The 21888-nt window shown below is 39.4% G+C and overlaps 1 protein-coding gene across 2 annotated transcripts in view; it reads right to left on the bottom strand.

Moving 5' to 3' along the window:
* The window catches only part of CLSTN2 (calsyntenin 2), a 386924-nt gene extending 366127 nt beyond the window's left edge, over positions 1 to 20797 (bottom strand). Inside the window, exon 1 of one of the 2 annotated variants that reach the window (XM_075760965.1) lies at positions 20440 to 20797. In XM_075760965.1, the coding sequence (XP_075617080.1) occupies positions 20440 to 20512 (73 nt within the window). In that variant the 5' untranslated portion in view covers positions 20513 to 20797. Of the gene's footprint in view, positions 1 to 20435 lie in introns of both variants that reach the window. The other variant, XM_075760964.1, reaches the window with a different exon arrangement.
* Between the last annotated feature and the right edge of the window lie 1091 nt (positions 20798 to 21888).

Below are 21888 nucleotides of genomic sequence, written 5' to 3'. Positions count from 1 at the left end.
ATGGTGTGTAGTTTAACAAATAATGTGTCTGTGTTTGATTTTATTATGTTACCGAGTGACCTGCAGAATCTCAGGAGACCAGCTAAGAAGAGAGATGAACATTATTCCATTAGTGAGAAAAATCAATAACAGTAGTTACACACTTTATGCAGTCTTTTGCAAAACTTCTATTTTTATAAAACCTTGATTCATATTGAATTTTTAAGAAGAATGCAAAAAACCCAAACCAATCCATAGCTTTCCCTAGCCAAAAAAAGTGAAAAAAAAAAACAACCCTATGTTCCTTTCAGAATTAAGGCCAAGAGTGTCATTGTTATGCATAAATACATAAAATGAAAATGTAAATAGCATCTGTATTACAATACAGGGTTGCTGTTGGGGGTTGGTGGGTGGGGTTTTCACCCCCTTCAAACAATTCTTATCTATAAATTCATACCTATTAGAAATAACATCCATATTTTACACTATCTGGAAATGCTAAACTCAGAAAACCTATACAAATGGAAAGTAGGGATAACAAGAGCCAAGTGTTCTGCCCAGGACAAAAAAAAATAAATCAGAAAATTAGCCTGTAAACTTTTCTCCCACTTCTGTTTTCTTAGGCTGCTTTAGTTCTTTTGCTAGGAGAGAAACTTAACCATAAATTGGGGTGACAGGACAACTAGCAAACCCTAAGAATAAAAATATTCTTAAAGCCCTAAACATCAGTTTCCAACCACTGGATAATCATTGCATGGTAAACTGCACATTTGTACCTCAGTAATGACTAGATCGCCCAGTCACCACTTGGGACCCTACTGTGCAAGATGACGGCTGGCATATTTTAATGACATTGTAAGGATATAATACACAAAAATGAAGGAATGTTACCTTGATGCATACTGCAAGAGTAACTCTCAAACCAATAATTACCAGCAATTTTTACCATGTTTTTAAAATTATTTTTGAAATGCACACTAATATTACAATTTAGTTTAAGGAAGAAACTGCACCTATTAATATCAGAGCATAAGCAACAAAATAACACATTTCTCAGATGGTGTGGGAATGTTTAGAACGATGAAATTCCCATCCGGTCCTTATGAAAAACTGCAAAGCAGAAAGACAATTTCGGAGAAAAAGCCATTGTGTCAAATGCACCTCTACCAGGGGCTGGGAAATCAGTTATATATAGGACCGCTCTGTTTATTTCCCTAATTATTACTCTTTCATACTCAGTTCTGTTCATAAACAGAGTGCATGTAACTTGCTTCATTATCCATCGGTTGCTATGACACTAGATAAGACAGCTGACAGAGGTCTTTTTCTTTGCTGAACACAGACCGAGACCATTCGCAGTCCTGCGACAGAGTGGCTGCAAAAGCACACACTTCAGGAGAAGCTTTCATCCTTTGGACCATCTGGAGAACAAGCCAGAACGTTGGTCAAATCTTTTAACAAAGGCAGCAAACACACCTTTCAGCCCCAGCTTTGTCAGAGTCTGTGAAGGGGACCAGGCTCTGGGGACCATGGCAGGAAGGCTGCAACCGGTACTATTAACCGCCCGAATGCTTGTGTACAGAGCTGGCACGCTCTCTAGTCCAGTAGAGGGATGCAAGTTACATACGCTCTCTTCTTAAGGTGATGAATATAAATAAACTTTATCATCTCTACCAGTTTTAATAAAATATAATGCAAGAAGAAAAGAATTCTTTAAAAGCTACCAGTCACCAAAGGAAAAAAAAAAAAGTCAAAACAAAAACAATGAACAAAAAAAATCCCAAACTATTTCTCAGGAATAGGACAAAATCTTGAGGAAAGGGACTGGAAGAACTGTAGACTGGGACTAAAAAACCCACAATGCCAGTATTGCTGGTACAGTCTGCCCATCAGTGTTTAGAAACGCAATTGGCTTATTGCACTTAAAAGGGAAAGTCTCTGATGTGTGCCATTAAGGACAGCTCCAGATTGTAAAACAACAGGAGAGGAGAAACTTGAAATTCAAGCAAAGAACTGACTAGTTTGAGTACCTTCAAGCTAACTAAACTTTTTGGGATAGGGCATTTTGGTTGTGGAAGCTGTTTTCTTCATAAGTTTTAGTGGAAATCAACAAGTTTTCATCACACCACTCAATAAATCAAGATACGTTTCTCACACTTGTTGTAACAGCAGAGCTAAGAATGAATGACAACATATTTGTTCTACCACCACCACCCAGTTAGGTTATGAGAGAGTTTAGAGATCATTTTGGCCATTCACGAGAACAAAAGGAGCCATATAAGAAAGTGTGCATTGCTTGCTTTCCTTGCACACCACCTCATTCCTCACTCCACCAGCTACACAAAGTGAAAACATCTGAAGAAATGGCCTAGTAGTGTAGAACAGATGACAGGCAGATACTCACAGGATATGGCTCATCTCTTAACAAAGTGCAGAATTTAAAATAGAAACTGCATCACCTCTTTTACAAAGAATGAGCAGCAAAGGAAAATAACTTCAAGCAAAATCCTGCCTGTGGAATCACAGAACCAAGAAGGAAGCGTGAAGACCAGCAAATCCATGGTCTCTCATGAGTAACGTCTTAGCCCTGCACCCAGAGCTTGCTTGCTTGCTTTCCAGTGCCACATTTTGAGGCAAATTCTAATGCAAAGTCAGCATATTGAGAAATACGGGTTTATAACCTCCTTGAAAAAAATAGACCATATTGTTTTGTACAGCCCTGGACCCTAGTCTCGATCTGCAGAGCATGCGCTATTATGATTTTACAACTGAAAGGACAGTTTTGATCCTTTTACTTTCAAATTCATTCACAAGCCACTCTACTAGCTTCAATGAGTGAAAAAATAGGAAAAGGCATTATCCATCAGAATTAAAGGGATTCGAATCGGATGCATATTAATCCCAAGAGCCATTTGATTGCAGAGCAAACCATAAATACTGTATAACAGAAAGGAAAGCATTACTTCATGTTAAAAAGCTTGTCTTTTCATCAAGTCCATAAGAAATACACAAGACTGGATTGTCTGCATTTCAAACTATTTACCCAACTCGCCTGCAAGAATTTCAAATTAAATATTAACAATTTATCAAATCCATCATTCTCATTTACAGAAACAGTTGCCAAAAGCTAATCAGTCCATTCCTCTATGGATCCACCAGATCTACTTCCAAACAGAAATGGAACAGCACAGTTGAATTCCATATACAATAATTTATTCTATTCAGAATATGTAAGGTATTTACGTACATAGAAATAATACAGGGTATTTAGTAATGATACACAATATTTTTAAAGTAAATTTTTTGAGTGATCAAATCATATTACAGTTTTCTTCAAGAAGTCAACTTAAAATGGCACTTTCATGAGTTGCTCTTCCAAATGTATTTAAGAGCTAACAGCATGAAAATCCTTTTTTAGAGTTTTTCTAATAGACGTAGCAAATACATTTAAATTCTAATCAGCAATATATACACTTTAAGTAAGCCTAAGCCTTGGACTGAGTAATTTCCCTCAGTTGCTGGTGCAACATTTTGTATGAGAGGTTTTTGAGTTATAACCAAAAAAAACTGTATAAAATGCATGCAATGAATTTTGTCCTGTTATCAGCTGCATTCAGATGTATTAGCGATGAAACTTTTTATAATCCATCTTCTCTTCAGAAGGGAGTGCCATACTGACAAACGACCTTGTCCATCAAACAAACATTAAGCATCTTGAGCTCAGTGTTGAGCAAATCATCAGCTTCATTTTTAGTCTTTTAACAACAAGTTTTCCTTCTATAAAATCCATTTTCATAAATCCCATGTAATTTTAATATCCTTGCCAATTGCTTCATAATATTAATTACTTTCATTAAGATACGATCAGAAGTTCACTGGGATGAGTTAGGAATGACAACAATGGTCTCCTGTGCAAAATGCTTTATTGCTTAGTTTCACTGAACTCCATAGGGTCAAGGATTATATCACTAACTGAAAGGACTTGGCAGTTAAATAGATAACCTGAATAGGTTGTCAGCATCATAAGAACAAGAGAACAGCAAAAGGTCTAGGTAGTCTGAACGGCTTTTTCCAGAAACATAGAAAAAATTTGAGCCTAGTACACTTTCCCAGCCTCAAATAATATTCACCTCAAAGACTCCTTAAACCAGGGACAACGTCATAATTTTTGTCATCTTCTCTTGCACGTTACAATATATTTGGTAAACTAAAGGGTGGCTAAAACTAATGCAATAAAAAGACTTGCCGACACATCATTAGCAACTATATTACTTGGCCAGGTAGTAATTTGATCAATACAAAATTTGTAAACAGATTTACAATCTTGACTCACGTAAAGAAAAAAATTTAAATTTTTTTTGTTTTCTAAAATTTTAAAACTAAAAATTTTACTTTCTAATCTTAAGAAGCCATGAAGTATGCAAACACTCTGTTATTACACTTCACCTGAGCTACAAAGAGGGTATAAACAAGTCCCAGGAGATTTCAGCCCACCTAGCCTGACTTTTCACGTGAACAATTCACAAAAAGGCTGCAAAATTCTCTTGACTGTGCAGAAGGTAGTTTGCTTTTAAAAACTGAAGACAAAAACCCACTTCACAGTTTGACAGAAAAGAGAAACATTAACTAAAGAGGAATAAAGTCAATTATAATTTTTAATTAGCTCTCCAAGCTATTCAATGAATGTTGGTACTCATGAATGGCAATCAATACTGCATTCTAGTGAGTTGTTATGCAAATAAAGCACTTCAGCAGTATTATCCCATCCAAAACTTAATACCCTTAAAAATAAAAAAAAATTATCTATTTTCCCTTATTATAAAGGAAAAAGAAAGAAAGAATGAACAGAGGACTTTACTGGAATTCGAGCTAGTTCTGCAAAGATTGCTACATTCAGGAACAACTCACACAATTTGAAAGAGAAGATTTTGATACCTAGATGCTTTTGAAACACCAAGCCCAAATTCAAAAAAGATAGTTTGTTCAAGAATTATAGCAGAAAAAGTTAATCATTAGCATACGTAAAGTGAGTTTATAGTCTTAGTATAGTAAGAACAAAGCCAATATCTGCACTTTGAATGAAAAAACCCGACACCAAAACCACACCACCAAACCACTGTGACCATACTGGCCACAGTGAAGCCCAATGGAAGAATGGACCAGCCTCATTTCATTTCATTTCATTTCTGCTCTAAATACTAGGAAGACAAGATGGGCCACAAGTTCTTAGCTGTTTCACATTTGTTATATAAGCAGAGAATAACAGTTTCTAGGGCTGCCGGCTCATGCCTTTCATACGCACACACGGCAGGATTTCAAATACAGGCATGTGTTAGTGTACAAAGCCAAATTTTACCCTTGCATGTTATTTCCACTGATATTTGAAAATCTCAGATATGTAGCTGCATGCTAAACATACTATACACAGCAATTCATAAGTAACATCAAGTTAACCCTAAGATATTGCAGTCAGGAGCTGATGAGAACTTATTTTATATTAATCCCATCAAAAGTATTCTTTATTTCTCTACTATTCAGCTGAAGTCCATAGTGTTAATAGACTATGTTCACCTCCAGCAGTAGTCAGGTGTTCTACTGGTCATATAGAAGTTTCACTTTATCATACGTATACCTAGACATAAAGTATTGCAAATATCACTGATAAATCTTCTCCACCATTTCTGAAAACACAAAGCAGCATGATCCCACATGGTTTGATGGGTTTTCAAGCATACTACCTACTGTATTTCTATTTTAGGTCGCAAAAAGTGTGGAACGTTGTTTCCTACAAAGGCTATGAGCCAGTCAACACAATTTCTAGTTGACATTCTGAACTTGTGTGTGCACACTTGCAGATTAAAAAGTCTCTGCACACTGATTCAACTCTTCTATAGTTAGTTAGTAAAAGGATCCATTAATTTCAATGCAAGTTGATGTAGCACTGAAGTAAATGTATACTTCAGAATAATGCTTTCCCCTTCGAGAAAAACAAGCACACGCTTTTTCTCCATTTGTTGTGAAATAAATACTGCATCAAAATTCCCCTGAAGCAAAAGTGTCTTCAGTAAAATCACTGCAGTGAACAATGCAGCAAATTTTCAGGGTCACACTCTTCATAGAAACCATTTGGATACATAAGCTGACAATGACACCTCCACTCCCTTTCTGCAACTTAGTGATCATGTTCACTCTCCATCAAACACATCTTTAAGAACAAAATACTGGTGTGAGTACATGACCCTGGAGCTCTTCTGTAATTTGACCAATCAATTTTTATGAGGACTACAAGGGAACTCATTATCCTCCCAAGACAGGTCCAACTGTTGTTCTGAGCCATGTATCTTGAAAAGCATACGAAGTGTCTTCCAGTTGAAGGAGCAAAATCACCCTCAAAGTTTTGCTATGTGCACTCCAAAGTTTAGAACAAAACATATTACCCATCTAATGGGTCATACAAAGCTGGTGGCAATTAGTTCCATTTAATAATGGGAAAACTAAATGTAAGATGACTTTTGTCAAAAGGAAATGAAAGCTGTATCAATCGTTCTACCACACATTTTAGATCAAATTCCTGCACCAAGCAGCGCTAAGTTAGGAGCAAAGCCCTGCCTTACAAAACATTAACCTCCATGTGTTTAAGAATGTGAAAGGATACAGGTTCTATTTAATTTTCTTCCCACTTCCCAGATCTCATACAGATCACAAGGTACTGAATTTTGATAGACTTACTATATACAATATATGCATCAGGAAAATATTGCACAGTTGAGAAAGTTCTAAATTTTACTTTTAGAACAGTGATTTGAGATTTAACTTGTAATAACAAGCATGAAACCAGCTAAAGTATTACAAGCCAACCAGGCAGAACTTTATTTTTTTGTAATTGCGAAGTCCTTTGGCTCAAAGTTACATAGCCTTTAGAGACTTACAGGGTACTATGACATCTCTTACGATGCAGAGAAGGAAGCACAAGTAGAATATGACACCTCACACGCTCCTATCTCCTATGTGAGGAGGGACTAGCACAGCTATTAGTGCTACCCAGAAACAAGGCAAAATAATTCACAAGTACCAACCCACAGGCACTGTTCTTTTTAAAAGTTCCTACTCTGCATGTCCTTGCTCGCCTCCCCTCCCCATCATCAAATTTCTCCTACTGGGCATGCAACAATAGCTGAGAAAGATAGCTTGCACATTATACACATGAAAAGATCACAAACAGCTCCCTTTACACAGATTATAGCCAGTGTTCTCCAGGTCCCAGGTGATTCAAATCCCCTGTATAATGTTTGGCCTTCAATTTCCTCCTTTGTTCAACATAGTCATTATACTCATTACGGCAGAAAAGATAAAAGGTCAAAAGTGTGTTCTAGGATGATCATAATTTATATGAGTAATTGCTTACGTGGAATACTAGTTAAATCTCTAATGTAGAGTCAGCCTAAAAGAATTGGGTCAGAGAAGATCTGGAAAAAAGATACCCAAGAAACATTTTGCAAGGATAAACTCAAAAATCCTTTACAATAATGCTACAGTCAGCACTTCATAGAAAGTATTTTAGAATAGAAAGAGGTAAACTTAAAGATAGAATAATATTAATTTTCCTATGTCCTGGTTTAACCCTCAACTATTCTCAGGTTTTCACTAAAAACGCTACTCTGCCAATATTGGTAAAGTCTTCCAAAAATATATTGGGTTGTATTAGCTTCCAGCAAAACAGAAGCTAGTGTATAACTAAGTTTCCATAACACTTTATTCACTTGTCCTAATTTATTTTTAGGATTTGTGGCCTCAGTGAGGCCTTGAAATACTCCTTGAAATACAGCAAGGCTAGATACTCAAAAGTTTACAGAACTTCAGTGTCTGCCCATCAATCTGAAATCTTCGGAGTCTGAGCTCACAAACCCAAGGCTCTTAGCTCCCAGCCCCTTCCTGTCTGTCAGGGTTTGGAGTATTGGAAGTGCTGAAGCCTTAGGAACCTCAGAACTTGAATTGCCAATGTCTGCTTATCCAAATACCAAGCTTTCCCCCCCACACACACACATTGATCTTGCTGTAACTAAACATTCTCTATTGCACAACATAAGATGTATTTAGAATGGCTATTGTGAAAGACTTCCTCATATACAACCTTATTCTGTACAGAAAGCATTTATATTGATCAGTTCCAAATATTTCCAAAGAAGGTTAAGCTAAACTATGCATGGGTTTAGTTGTTACTGCACCTTCAAAGGGAGGGTTTAAACAATGATTACTGCATTTTAAGATTTATCCCCTAGTAAATTCCACTATAACTTAGGAAACCAGAGAGACAAGTTTTCATTTTGTAGAATGTAATTTTAGCCCTGGATAAAAGTAAATATTCCCCTGAAGTTATGATACAACTACCTTTTTCAGGATCATCTCAAACAAAAGTACTTCCCAAACACAGGCACCTTTGAGTTGCCCAGTCAATTCACTTCTCCAAGTACAGTGTAACTTAACCTTTTGTCCCAGATATTATCCCTTGCTTATCTTCATCACACCAGTTCCTTCTCACTAAATACTTCCATACATATGTTTCAGCATCCCCAAGAACCAGTAAGTTCACTAATACAGACAGCAGGCATGTAAACACCATCTTTTTCTGCTTGTCCATTTAGCCAGTGGGCATTCCACGTGCCAAGAGATGCTCCCTTGCAGAAAGAAAAGGTGCCCAACGCAACACACCTACTGAAATGTACTTCTGTTTGAAGGGAAGCGTTCCTTAAGAAAAGAAAACAAAGAGGCATCCATAACATCACAGAAATTCACCACAACATTTTGTTGCCACCTAAGTCCTAATGCACTTCCATGCTGCCTCCTAATCAAATATAACCAGCTAAGTGTTGCAATTGTGTTTTAAGTACAGGACCTGCAATCTGCAAAGTGAAATCAGCAGTGGATCTCAACACTGTATCTATTGCTCAAGAAAACACATAATTGCTGATTTAGGTTCAACTACACAGAATAAAAAGGACGCTTATATCTTTTGATGCAAGTTTCATAAGAAAAGTAAGACAATTACACTTTCAATATTTTTTCCCCAAAACATATACACCAAAAAAAGTTCCAATCTGTCTGATGAGCTGTTCTGGCAAACACTAACTCCAGAACTCAGAAAAATTACACAGAACAGTTTTTTGGAAGCTTCTGAGAAGTTAAAAAAAACCCAAACAACTATGTATTCCTTCATATCCTTACTACAGGACCACAGACTCTTCTGATTTAAAATGGCATTGCTGACTTATGCCACCTGAAATTTTATCCCCTCTTTTTAAAGGTATACTTTTCCAGTTAGTGAAAACATTGAAACTCTTACCATATTGATGTAAGTGGCTTCAAATATAAAAACTTTTTAAAAAAGTATAAACTTTTGAAGTACACAGAGAACAATTTACGTTTGCAACTTACAAAGTAATTTGAAGTGACATTTATTTACTAAGACTGACATGTTGAATCCTTTAAGAATTTTTATTTTATATTCAAACCTACACAGATTAAATTTAAAGAAGGTATTCATATTCACAAAAATATTGTTGTTTATTAGAAACAGTCACATATCCAACTAACAGATGATTGACACTTTTTGAGGTCATGTTGTTTCTACCAAAAATATTCTCTCAGAGATATTTTTGCTAATCTTCACAAGTAGCTCCAATACTTTTTGATTTGTGAATCTCTACGAATTTAGAGATGGACAGCTGAATGGTAATAAAAGCCTTACTGAAAATAGACTTGTTTTTCTTGATTATTTTTTGCAGTCATTGGAAGTGGTCCACAGACCCCACAACACTAAAGACTGCAGTTAAAGGAGTGCAAAGGAAAGAAAAATAAAAAATCAGTTTCTGAAAACAAGCCTTGAAAATATTATTCTTCAAATTATTTAGTCAAGAACTGTGTGTCTTATCTTGTGTCTTTCACTTCAGCAAAACATTGAAATAACAGCACTTTGATCTTTCTGCTTTATACGTCTACATTGTTAACAGTGTTTTCAAGGAAGAAAAAGATGGAAGCCAACTACAGTATCCAGTGCTTTTCCATTATCACACCAAATCAACAGTTTATGGAATCTACCTTTGCTAGATCTATAGGTCACTATCACAACACAGATTTTTTAAAACAGTTTAGCATAAATCACGCTGATTTAAGCCTCTCCAGGTTTTATTTCTCAACATGAATTTAAAATTCTGTTAGCCGAGATCTTAAAAGTTCATTGTTTTCTTCCCAAGACTGACAACAATGGCAAATACCATCTGTTCAACTGTAGTTCAGGGATTTTTAAAGTAGCTCTCAAAAAAGAAAAAGGAAAAAAGCCCCTCAAATATGATTGCCATAGTTTCTTCAGAAATACCTCAAATATTATTGTCAATGCATTCTATCATATATTAACCTCTGCTAGCAGCCTTTGTGAAACTAACACCAAACCAGATTTTAGAAACCAAAAATGTCTACCACACAGAAAACCATGAGAGCTCACAGACGATTTTGTTTCACCAACTCGTATTTTGCAAGCTCCACTTATAACCAAGAAATTCAACCCAATTAATGCAATTTCGTAATCCAGCATAGGCAAGATGGAGTGATGTTTTCAAGATACAGTCAGATTTTGATTGCATTTCAAACATTCAAGTTTAAGAAAAAAAGCCCAAATGCAAAGTTATGAGGGAAGTGTTCATTACTTTATGTTTGTAAGGTTTTGTGATATGCCTGCATTGCCTTTTCACTTCTCACTCATATTACCAGTATGGCTTATCGTCTTTTAAGGAATAAAAGATTACATTTAGTCTCTTGATTTCAGAAGCTGAGGGTTTATGAAAAAAACAAATATCTTAAAAGTCAATAAAAAAGTCACTAGTTATTAAATCCTTGTAAGCTGATAATGGTCAGAGACACTTGCAGCACGTATATATGGCACATGCACACGCATGTAGTATTTATAAGCATATGCATATTTCAGTGAGAAGAAAATCTAGTCAAGTCAGAAAGCAAGAAGAAATCAGTCTCAAAATAAGTAGATCCAATTTTTCTTACCTATTTTATTGACTGCTAGCAATGAGTGATGGATGAATGCTGATCAGAAAACACCACAATCTTAATATTTACATTTGATGGCAATTTTCTTCAAATGAAATAAAGGTGTCCCACTTCATTTTAAATGTCCTAAGATATGCATAGGAAAGCAGCAGTACGGTAAATAAAATGTCATTCTTAATAACTGCTATTAGAAAAGCATACAAGTACTATCCATACTTGAGATACACAACTGCAAATGATTAGTCTGATTTAAAACAGTTTGACAAATTGAGTACAGTTGAAACCTTGAGCAACTGCAGCATTGCTCCTCTTTACTATACTCACAGCACTTAACCAGTAACAGACAGGAATCATGGGGATGGGATGGAAGACCGTCAACGAGGAAAGGAGAGGAAAACAGACTGCTTCATTACAGGTATTTTGAAAATCAACATTGTGAAGAATTACCATGCTTAAATCTGTAGGATAGCCATCGTGATCAACACTTGACTTAATAGTTTTAAGTTGAATGAAAAGCACTTTGAAAAGAACAAAAAAAACCACAAAAATTGTTCTATTGACTCAATGAAAGCCATTATACCTCAAGAAGCCATAAGGTGAAAGAGATTAAATCAAACATTCCTCCTGTTTGGATAAAGGCAACTATTAGCAGAAGAACATTAAAAGCTTTGGAAGAACTGTTTACATTTATACTAAAACACACAAAAGATGAAATCCTGATTCCACTGAGATACTCTGCAAATCTCGCATTGATTTAAAGAGGGTCAAGATTTCACGTACAAAGACCAAGCATCTAAACAACAACATTAACTGCTAGGAAACTGCAATTCCATGCAGAACCATCTTTACAATCGATACAGAGAGAAGTCACATTAAAATGAATTGTAGTTCAGCACATAGACTTCTTTTATCCAAAAGCATTTTTTTGAATTGGATATTAAGCAAAATCCTCTTTCATAGTCCAATAGTCCTAAATGATACGTTGGTCAACTTGCACTCCAACCAAATGATCTTGAGGACACTCAGTCCCACAAGGGCCCAACAAACCTGAACCATTTTTAGTCTTTTTCATTGCTGCCAGGCTTGAACATCTCACACAGACCCCAACTACACCAAAAAGCCAAAGGCAGGGATATTTTGCCACCAAGCAACAGAACTCAAAAAAAATTTTACACAAGCCCCAGCAACTTCTTAAACGACAGATTTTAAGAACCATCCATCTCCCACATTAAGTAGGATTTCAGGGGTTGGAGGGGGAAGTAAATCCCATTTAGATGCAATGTGTTTTAAACACTGAACTTTTTTTTTTTTGTATGTCAGTTATTAAGAATGACAAATGTCAAATTAACTGATGTAGTTAGAGTTACATACCCATATTTTTCTGACTAGAGCATTTATGCTGATTTATCAAGAAGTTGCTTGTAGTTTTTATGTCATATTATAATGCGGTATGTTAATAACTTACTCTTAATAACTTCCCTATTCAACAGCTATAAGCAGTCATCATTCATTTTTATTGATTACATACAGCAAAAAAACAGGAAGTCATTTAGAATGAACTCTGCTAAAGTACACTTTAGAAATCTACAGTTAAAAATTTTAAATATGTAAATTCCCCTCATTAATCTAGTCTATATAGTAAATTTGCAGTTCATAAAAGAAAACACTGAAGCATTACAAGCATCCTGTAGATATCTGCTCAAAGCCCCACAGTGAATGTGCACAATTGTCTCCCATTGGGTTCAGTTGTTAGCGTGCTTAAATATCCTGATTCATATAAACCTAAAACCAATACAGAAGTTTTCACTCTACAACTTTGCAGTCAGTCACAAGCAGCCAGATGACATGAACAGAGTTCACAAAGATGTAAACAACTGGGAAACGAAGGCTCAGCTTCCTTCTTTCAACAGTAGGGTTTACTCTGAAGAAATAATTGCATCAAAGCATACTCAGCAAGTCTGCGTATGCTGGTCAAGGACTTTGGCACACTCCAATCTTACACCACATGCTCTTGAGATGTGGAAGGCAAAATGAATTGTGAAGTTTCCTTTCAGATCTGTATTATTTCTTATACCCCACAGTTAAGTATGTAGGCACATATATATGTATACAAAATTAAATCTGTTTAAAATAAATATAAAACATACATATATGCATGCTTTTATACACACGTTTTCTAACACTACATAAGTCATACGCCAGATATCTTGTTATGCTGTTCTGCAAGAAGTAACTTGGAGTACAGGGAAGCGTACGATCCTGCAGAAAGCGCTTTATATATTACATTGTAAAGTGACAGACAAGTAACCCTGCCTCTACATACAGCGACAGATTTAACAACTCTTCAAATCACGCCACAAGCACCTCTTGCAAAATTCCTTCTAACTTATTTTTACAAACCCCATTTCCAAATCACGACAACTTTTCTATTCTTAAATAATCACAACAAACTCATAGGGAAAAGTCTAACAGGATCAAACCACAAACTTTAATTTTAGTCAGAGAATATTTTCTTTTTGATATAACAAATGCCTTTCTCAAGTTTGACATAAGGCTCCTTTTTCCCCCACCTCTAGTTCTTTTCAAACCGTCTTCTCTTTTTACCCTTAGTACTTTGACTCATGCTTTTCAAACTTGTCAACAAGGTTCACCTGTTCTCTGATTCTGAAGTTTAACAGAACTGGATTCCAGATTCCTAGTCACCCTCCTCTCTACCACAGCTACAATTATCAAAGGTACCCATATGGCATTTAATAGGAGCTGGCCAGCATGCTACTTAAAACCTGCATTTGTGGAAATGAAAAAGCATGCCAAGTCTCAAATAAGATAGGATGTTCTTTAGAATTCAGCATAAAACCCATAATCCATAACAGAACACCATGATTTTGGTTCAGCAAGTCAGCCAATTTCGTAAGTCACAACCCACCACATTTACTGGGCTGTCTGGCAAAGACCACAGGAGGAGTGACTCTGTAGGAGAACAAGGGACAGTTGAAGCTAGTGTCCCTGGCTTTGACGACAGCCAACTGCAAGCACCTATGGAAAAGAAAAAAACACATACACTACTGCTCCTGGATAGTCTCCCAGCCTCCAGCAGCTGCGGCGTAAGACCCCTTCAAAGTACTTCAAGACCCTTTGTATTATATGCATGTTGGATTTTCATGAAGCTGTACAAGCATTTGCTGAATCCATCTGAAGGTTTAACATCTACAACACCCTGAAGCTTCTGCCATAGCGAAGGGTATGGAGATTAGTTCTATGAAGTTGCTTACTTGTTTGATATCAAAGATGTGAATAGCCTATATGATTGATTCAAGCACCTACTACTAGCTCGTGATTCAGTGGGCTTCTCTAGAGAACAGCAGAAGGGGTGATGCAACTTGTGCTGGTTTTGCCTAGGATAGAGTTAATTTTTTTCATAGCAGCTAGTACATGGCTTCATTTTGGATTTGTGCTGAAAACAACATTGACAATAGAGATGTTTTCGTTACAGCTGAGCAGTGCTTACACAGAGTAAAGGCTTTTTCTGCTTCTCACACCACCTCACCGACAAGTTGGCTGGGGGTGCACAAGAAGTTGGCAGGGGACACAGCCAGGACAGCTGACCAAAGGGATATTCCATACCCAAAATATCCCAAAAGGGATATTTTTAAGCATCTGTAGAATGGCCAAGGAATGGTACAAGGTGCCTGAAGAAGCATCTCAGGTGATAAAATATTTCATTAAATGTCCATATTGCCTCCAACTCTTTTCTTTCTCCACTACCAAATGTTTTCTGGGTGGTTTGAAACTCAGGTTTTGGGATGACCTTAGGAGGTCATTGCATCCATTCTTCTCCAGGCCAAAAGATTTGGTTCACTATATGCGGTAATATCGTTCCAAATAGTTCTTACAGCTCTCCAGTTAAAGGCACTAAAATACCCTAAAAGAATCTTTCCTTTTGCTCTTTTTGTCCTACAGAGAGCATGGAGAACATGATTTTCTCCTTTGCTTTGCAGGGGCTTTTTATGTACCTGAAAACTGTTCATATGTTCCTCAATTATTTTTCATTCAGCTAACCACAACTCCTTCAGCACATCAGGTCACTTTTTCTAGACTTATCAATATGGCTGTAATCTGTTGGAACCAACTCCAGCTGGTCCACATCCTACTTGAAATGCAACATCCAAACCCAAAGATTTTTCTCCAGCTGAATCTTAAATAAGGAATGTATCTTCCAACTCTCTTATTGTCCTCTGAAGTATCCTGTTAAAACTGATCACAACTTGTTCAAAGATTTTCTTTTCCTGTTAATTTTTGTTTAATGACTCAAAAGGAATAAGAGAAAAAAAAAATGTTGAGAAACTGTCATTTGAGCATACCTCTGGCTTTCCCAGTGATTAAGTCAGAGATCCCTTTGCATGGATCCCCCACCTGTTAGTTTCAGACTGCTCTCTTTTTAAGGATACCAGAGGGCAAAAAAAGTCTCTGAGAAGAGCTACAGTTAGTTTATAGTTCTCTCCACAGACAAACTGTAAATTTGAGCCAAGACAAATCTCACTGATGTTGGGTTTAAAATTTGTCTTTTAAAATTACATGTACCCAACATTAAGTAACATTAAACATGTTTTGAACATCACGACTTGATTATTTGCCATTTTTGCAAAAATAGGCTATAGACAACAGGGAAATACACTTGACACTAGCAATTAGCTTGCTATAGAAACAATGCATTTTATCTTTCATTTTCCCATTACTTATTTCACAGTAGGGAAGCTCTCTCTACTAAATGAAGTGCTAGCTACACCACTCAGACACTCTATAGGAGCCAGGCAAGCTATTTGCTGCCTTCTACTACAACCTTCTTGGAAACAAAAGAAACAGAAGCAAACCACTTTGAGGCAAGTAAGTCAAAATGAGGACCACGAGGAGACCAAGAATATACGTACAAAGGGAGAAAAGGAAGTGTATTTGAAGCTGGAATTAGACCTTTGAAATTACTTTACCAAAACAAATTTACTCTCTAACATTTTTATCAGATATTAAATAACATCATCATAAATGTTTATTTTCAAGAGCCCTAGGAATAACATCTGTTTCATAACACACACCAAGCTATAACTAAATAAAACTAGTAATTTGCACTCTGCTTTTTCAATGCCTGGTGGATGCACTGGAGTACTAGATCATCAATAAGTTTTTCCAGTTAAACAGTAAATAATCAAAACAAGGTGACAGTGCCTCTGAGAACTTCTAATCAGCTTTCACGCACTTCTCCAAATCTTCAGAAGATGGAGAAAGAAAACTGAGGCCACTTTTAGGTGTGCAATTTGGCCATGAGAAGGTCTATCTATATACAGATACTACCTCCAAACTCCAAAGGCCATCATTTCAATTAAAATAAAAGCTATGATTCCGCACTGCTTTCACGCCACTTAATTTTTGGTGACAAAAGACACACCTTCAAGGGTGTTCTTTAAGCGGCACGCAATTGCTTACAATTGAAATATGCTTTGAAAGCTCTGAAGCTCTTAGGTTCCCAGTTTTGGTAGCCTTCCAAATAATGAAATTAAAATTGGTAACAATATGATTACAGCTGGCAAACATTCTCTAGCTTTGTAATGACAACTTAAATATAGTTGTCAGTCTTCTATGCTGAAATACCTGAATACTCAAGCAGCTATCAAATACTCCAATTTTTGTCTTTTGAAACCTCTGAATCATTTCATTATCTTGACACCCAGACTTAATAATCAGACAAATCTTTTATCCTAGGAGACAGAAGAGTCAGTTTTCATTAATTGCTTTTCAATCAAAACACTTCAAAAGATAAGAAAAAAAAGTGTTCCTGAAAAGGCATATTCTTATCTCCATGTATTGATAAGAAAATGGCAATATGAAACTATTTACGTGTCTCTTCCAGGGTTTCTTGGTGAGCTACACAGAGCACCAGCAATAGAAAGCAAGGTTGCTTCATTCCCCATCTTCTGACCTAAGCAGCATGCCCAATATTACTTCTCATGTATTTTGGATAAGGATAAAAAGAAGGTTCTTAATTTTTTCTCTCTCTCCTTTGAACTGACGTGGAAAAGTATTTCATTATTATTTACTGTGGAAAAAAAAAAAGTAACCATAGCATTATGCAGAAAAATTCAGACACTAGGATCTGTCTAGCATGCTCTTAAAGATTTTCCTTCAATTTCTTCCCCCCACCCTCCAGCTTTAAGCTTTCTTTTACACAGAATATGCTGTCTCTGTCTCCCTGGGTTAGTTGTTTTTCTACCACAGATAGTCATATCAGATGTATTCACATAATAGACTTGCCAAGTGGGACTGAATGTTCCATTGATTTGGAAATGTCCTGAATGACTAAGACTTCAAGTTTTGCCCATGTAATTAATTTAATTGGAATCAAATATTCTTTGTTATTCAGATCATTAAGATGCTTTCCGCTGTACTCAGAAATTAAGATTAAAATTACGTTTGTGTTAATGATGAAGTTCAAATACAGTCAAACTTGAAAGATTGACCAATTGGGTCTTACAAGGAATTTGGATATGACAACCTTTTTAGGACTTCACCATGTGGTTTAACAGTAAAATATTTATCTTATTCCAGTATTTAAGAGAATAGCCTTATGCACAGATTTGTGGAGATACAGAAAGTGAAATGCTGCCGGTAGAATTTCTCCCTGCCTGTGACCACATGCACCTATGAATTTTGAATGTGCTGAGAAGAAAAAAAAAAATATTACCCTTCAGCATATTCTATTTTACATAACTGAAGACTGTGAGAGACTGTCCACACATCATTCATGCAATTCCAATAATCCAGAAAGTGTGCTTCTCTGTCTTACTGAACAAACCTGTCTGAAAATACTTTAAAGAAACCATTTTTCTGTCCAAAATGGTGATTTTATTGGGATCTATGGTCAACAACCTGCTAGAAAGCTAACAAAGCCACAAATTGCATATGAATGTTTGATACACAGATTAAGTGCTGTAACTGACTGCCTACTAAACATTCTAGCATTGCTTCTTATATTTATTTTTCCATGGAAAACTTTATAGGCCGTCACGCGTTTTTCCTTTCTATGGAGAATAAAGAATTTTTGCAGCCTGAAGATGTTTTTGTGAAAGAAATTGTTATTTTCCTACTGAGTGAATGGTGAGAACTAGGACTGTGTCTGTAATCCTTTTCCCCATCCCCAAAAATATCCTGGGAAGGTGTGAGGGGTGGTGGCTTTGTTTTTAAAATGAGGAGTAGCAGAGCACAGCAAAGTAGATGAGATAGAATGAGATTTGAAATCATTATCTTAGATTGTCTTTGCTACTCTCTGCAACAGGATGCCTAAAGCACCAGAGGAGCTTGGTACACACTATGTCCTACCTGCATCTCCAACCAGAAAGCGCCCACCTTCAAGCTAGAAGTCAAATTTAGGGTTACAGTACCAAGCTTCTCAATTGCATGTGTAGAATACCCACAAAATGCCCGATGCATTAAAATTTGCATTTTATAGAAAAACATAGACCAAGGAGAAAGCAGCACCAGATTCTTATTGAAATAAATCCTCTTTTCTTTCCTCTACTGATCAGGTGATTGGGGGGGGGGGGGGGAAGGATAAGTCCACAGAGGTAAATATATCAGATATTAACTGCATGCAGTGCCAAGATATGTTAATTCATTAGTTAAACCTGCATTATAACCATTGATGATATCTAATTTTAAGAAAAATGGTATGTAAAGTAGTAAGTGAAAACTTAGAGCACGTAAATAACAATATAAATACCCTTAGAAAACTTAAAACACTTGAATATCAATATAAACACCCTTAAAATGTCTATTTTTAAACACTAAATACTAGTAAATTGTGGCTACTGTTATCCAAAAGTGTTCTTTGCAGCCCTCCAGTGGTGAAATACAAAGTAGAACCCAACAAGAAAACAACTCCGATTTGTCTGATGAACTACCTGCAGCATTTAAAAAGACATTTCCCATGAACTAAGAACTCACATGTCTGTCTAAAGACAAGACACGTATAAAGAAAATAATTACCTTAAAATGCAAAGAACGTAAACAGGAGGAAAATAATTCCCCTCTATCAAGACGTTCCATGTTATTTGTTATACCACACAGCTAACCTGCCCAGAAAACACTGTATCCCACCAGGACCTCAAGGTATACCTTGGGTTAGTAACATAAGGAGCAATTCACGTCCTATAGTTACTTTCCGCTCTTCGTAGAGATTAATCAAAGAAAGTTAAGGCAGTGTTTGCTGGAAAGGATCAGTTTCTCTCAAAGTTAGGACTCATGTAGGTGTTTTTTTTAAGAAAACCAACCAAACAAACCCCAAACAAACACTTAAGTTTTCCCTTCTTTCACATACACAAGTAAAATAAAAGGTAACGTATCATATAAAGGTAAAAAGACTAGAACTGCTTTAAAATAATATAAACTGAGACACAGTTCTCAAAACTAAGTTTTTAAAACTTAGGGCTAGAAAATCAAACCAGACCTGCAAGAAAACAATGCCAAGGGAAAAAGAAAACCACCAAAGGGAAGACGACGCTGACCCCGAGGAGACCAGAGCCTTTCTGAAAGGACAGCGCTTCCGCTCGGAGGCTACGGGTTACCAGGGCCGCGCAGGGGGAGCACTGCAGAACAGTAAGTTTCAATAAACCTGCCACAACCTGCGCTTCCTCACAAGCGGCGGGGTAGACGGGGAGGCAGGCAGAGGCTTTGGGATGCTTTGGATGACCTGATGTCACGGCTCCCCAGAAAACTTGATAGTTACCATCTTCTTCACCCGCTCTCCGCCTTTCAGCCCTTCCTGACCGTTTACTGGGGAACAGGAGACCCCAACCTAAGCGCGATCCGCCAAACCACGGCTTACGCACCGCGCCGGACTCCCGGAGCGGTTCCACAGCACCGGCCGCACGGGGAGCGACATCTCCCGCTCAGCTCGGCCGCTTCCAGCGTCCCTCTCCCCACGCCGCCACCGGGCACGCCCGAAAAAGTAGCGGGCAACGAGTTGTCGGAACCCGCTGACCCGCGGCCGCCCACCGAGGAAGCGGCCCCGGCGCAGCCGCCAGCGCCGCGGCCCCGAGCCGGCGCAGCCTCCCGCTGTGCGTGTGTGTGTGTCCCCCGCCAAACTTTCTGCTTCGCCGCCTCTCCGGGGAAGGGCGCTGCCCGCCCGCGCCACCACGCCGCGGGGTGCCCGCCCCGGCCGGCTCCGCACAGACCCCTCAGCAGAGCGGCCACCCGGCTCCGCTCCCCCCCCCGCCGCGGGCTCGGGCACCGCGGTCACCCCCACCGCCCAGCCGCCAAAGTACTCTTGGGCGCCGTCCGCGGGCTGGCGGGCGGCGGCACCCCCGCCCCGGCCCCGCCGCTCCCGCTCGCCCCGGGGCCGCCGCCCGCGGTACCTGCCTTTGGCGGCGAGCAGGCTGCCCAGCCCCAGCAGCAACGCCGCCGGCCCCCAGCAGCAGCAGCGCCGCCGCATCCCCGCCGCGGCGCTGGCCCTCCGCGCGCGACACGCCGCCCTGCGCGGCAGCTCCCGGCGACGGCTGTCTGCGGGGCGAGGCGGGCGGGCGGAGGCTGCTGCCGCCGCCGCAGCCGCTCCGTCATTCGCCCTCACTGCCAGCACCGGGGCGGCTCCGGCTCCCGCCCCGGGACCACGGCGACGTCACGGGGAGGGGAGGCATGAATATTCATGAGCGGGGCGGGGGGGGGGGAAGCTCCGGGCTCCGCCGAGAGGGCAGACGCCGCCACCGCCGCCGGGCCCGGCCGTGAGGAGAACGGGGGCGGGACGGCACCTGCGCGCGGGGCGGGGCAGCCCCGCGCACCTGCTCGCGGACTTGCACCTGCTCGCGCACCTGCTCGCGCAAGTGTCGCCTTGCGCCCCCCCCCGCGGGCACGAGCGCTGCGGCCGGTGGCGCGGGCGGAGCAGGGCGGGAACGGCGGGGAGCGGGAGGGAGCGGGCAAAGGGCGCCAGCGGGGACACGGAGCCGGGGGCTGGAAGAAGGGGACAAGCCAGGGAAGATAAAGCGACGCTTTAGTAAATTTGGAGGAGAAAGAGGGACCTTGGAAACCCAAGATAGGAAGAAAGCTTGGGAAGAGAGGGAAGAGAAGGTGAAATGATTTTGTTGGAGGAAGAGGACAGATTGCAGAGGTCTTGCTAAAGTGGAGAATAGAAGCAGGAATGGACAAGACTCGAGCCCTTCCAGGTGGAGACTGCGCTGGTGAGGCTCCGAGCGGCGCAGGAGGGATGTGGGATCGGCGGGGAAGGCAAGGAGAGCTCTGCCGTGAGATCCCGGAAATTATGCCCGGGTGACACCCGTATCCAGGCCTGCCGAGGTCTGAGATGTTCCGGAAGGAAAGCACAGGGAAACGCGAGGACGCTTGCCGCAAGAGCATAAACTACCCTGGCAGTAAGATACTAGTTACGTACAAGCTGAGAGCGCTACAAGGAATTGTTGTGGGGTACCTTGTACCCTGCAAAGTCCCCTCCCTGCTTCAACTGTTGTCCTGTGCTGTATCCCATAAATTGCTCGTCAAAGCCACCTGGCTCCGGAAAGCAGGTGCCCGCCTCTAGTGCGTGCTTGTTGGTCCCTCGACGCTGTGAGGGCTGTCCTTGCGACAGAGAGCAAGTTCAGGCTGCCCTAATGAAACGGTAGGAGTGTGAGTTGAATAGTGAACTAGGGTCCATCACCTACACAGAAGACATCACAGTCATTGAGTAAAACTGTTTGAGTCTTTACAACTACTCCTTTCCATTATTTTACTTTCTATGTATTGCTAGGAGCATGACTCATCGGGCAAGTCGCTTTGAGTAGATGGAATGCAAGATTCCCTCCTTCTTCTTCCAACCGTGCACAC

Source organism: Balearica regulorum, chromosome 9, assembly GCF_011004875.1.
Source record: "Balearica regulorum gibbericeps isolate bBalReg1 chromosome 9, bBalReg1.pri, whole genome shotgun sequence".
NCBI classification, from domain to species: Eukaryota; Metazoa; Chordata; class Aves; order Gruiformes; family Gruidae; genus Balearica; species Balearica regulorum.
Note: the sequence above shows the minus strand (reverse complement) of the source record. Positions and strands in the feature narration are given on the sequence as shown.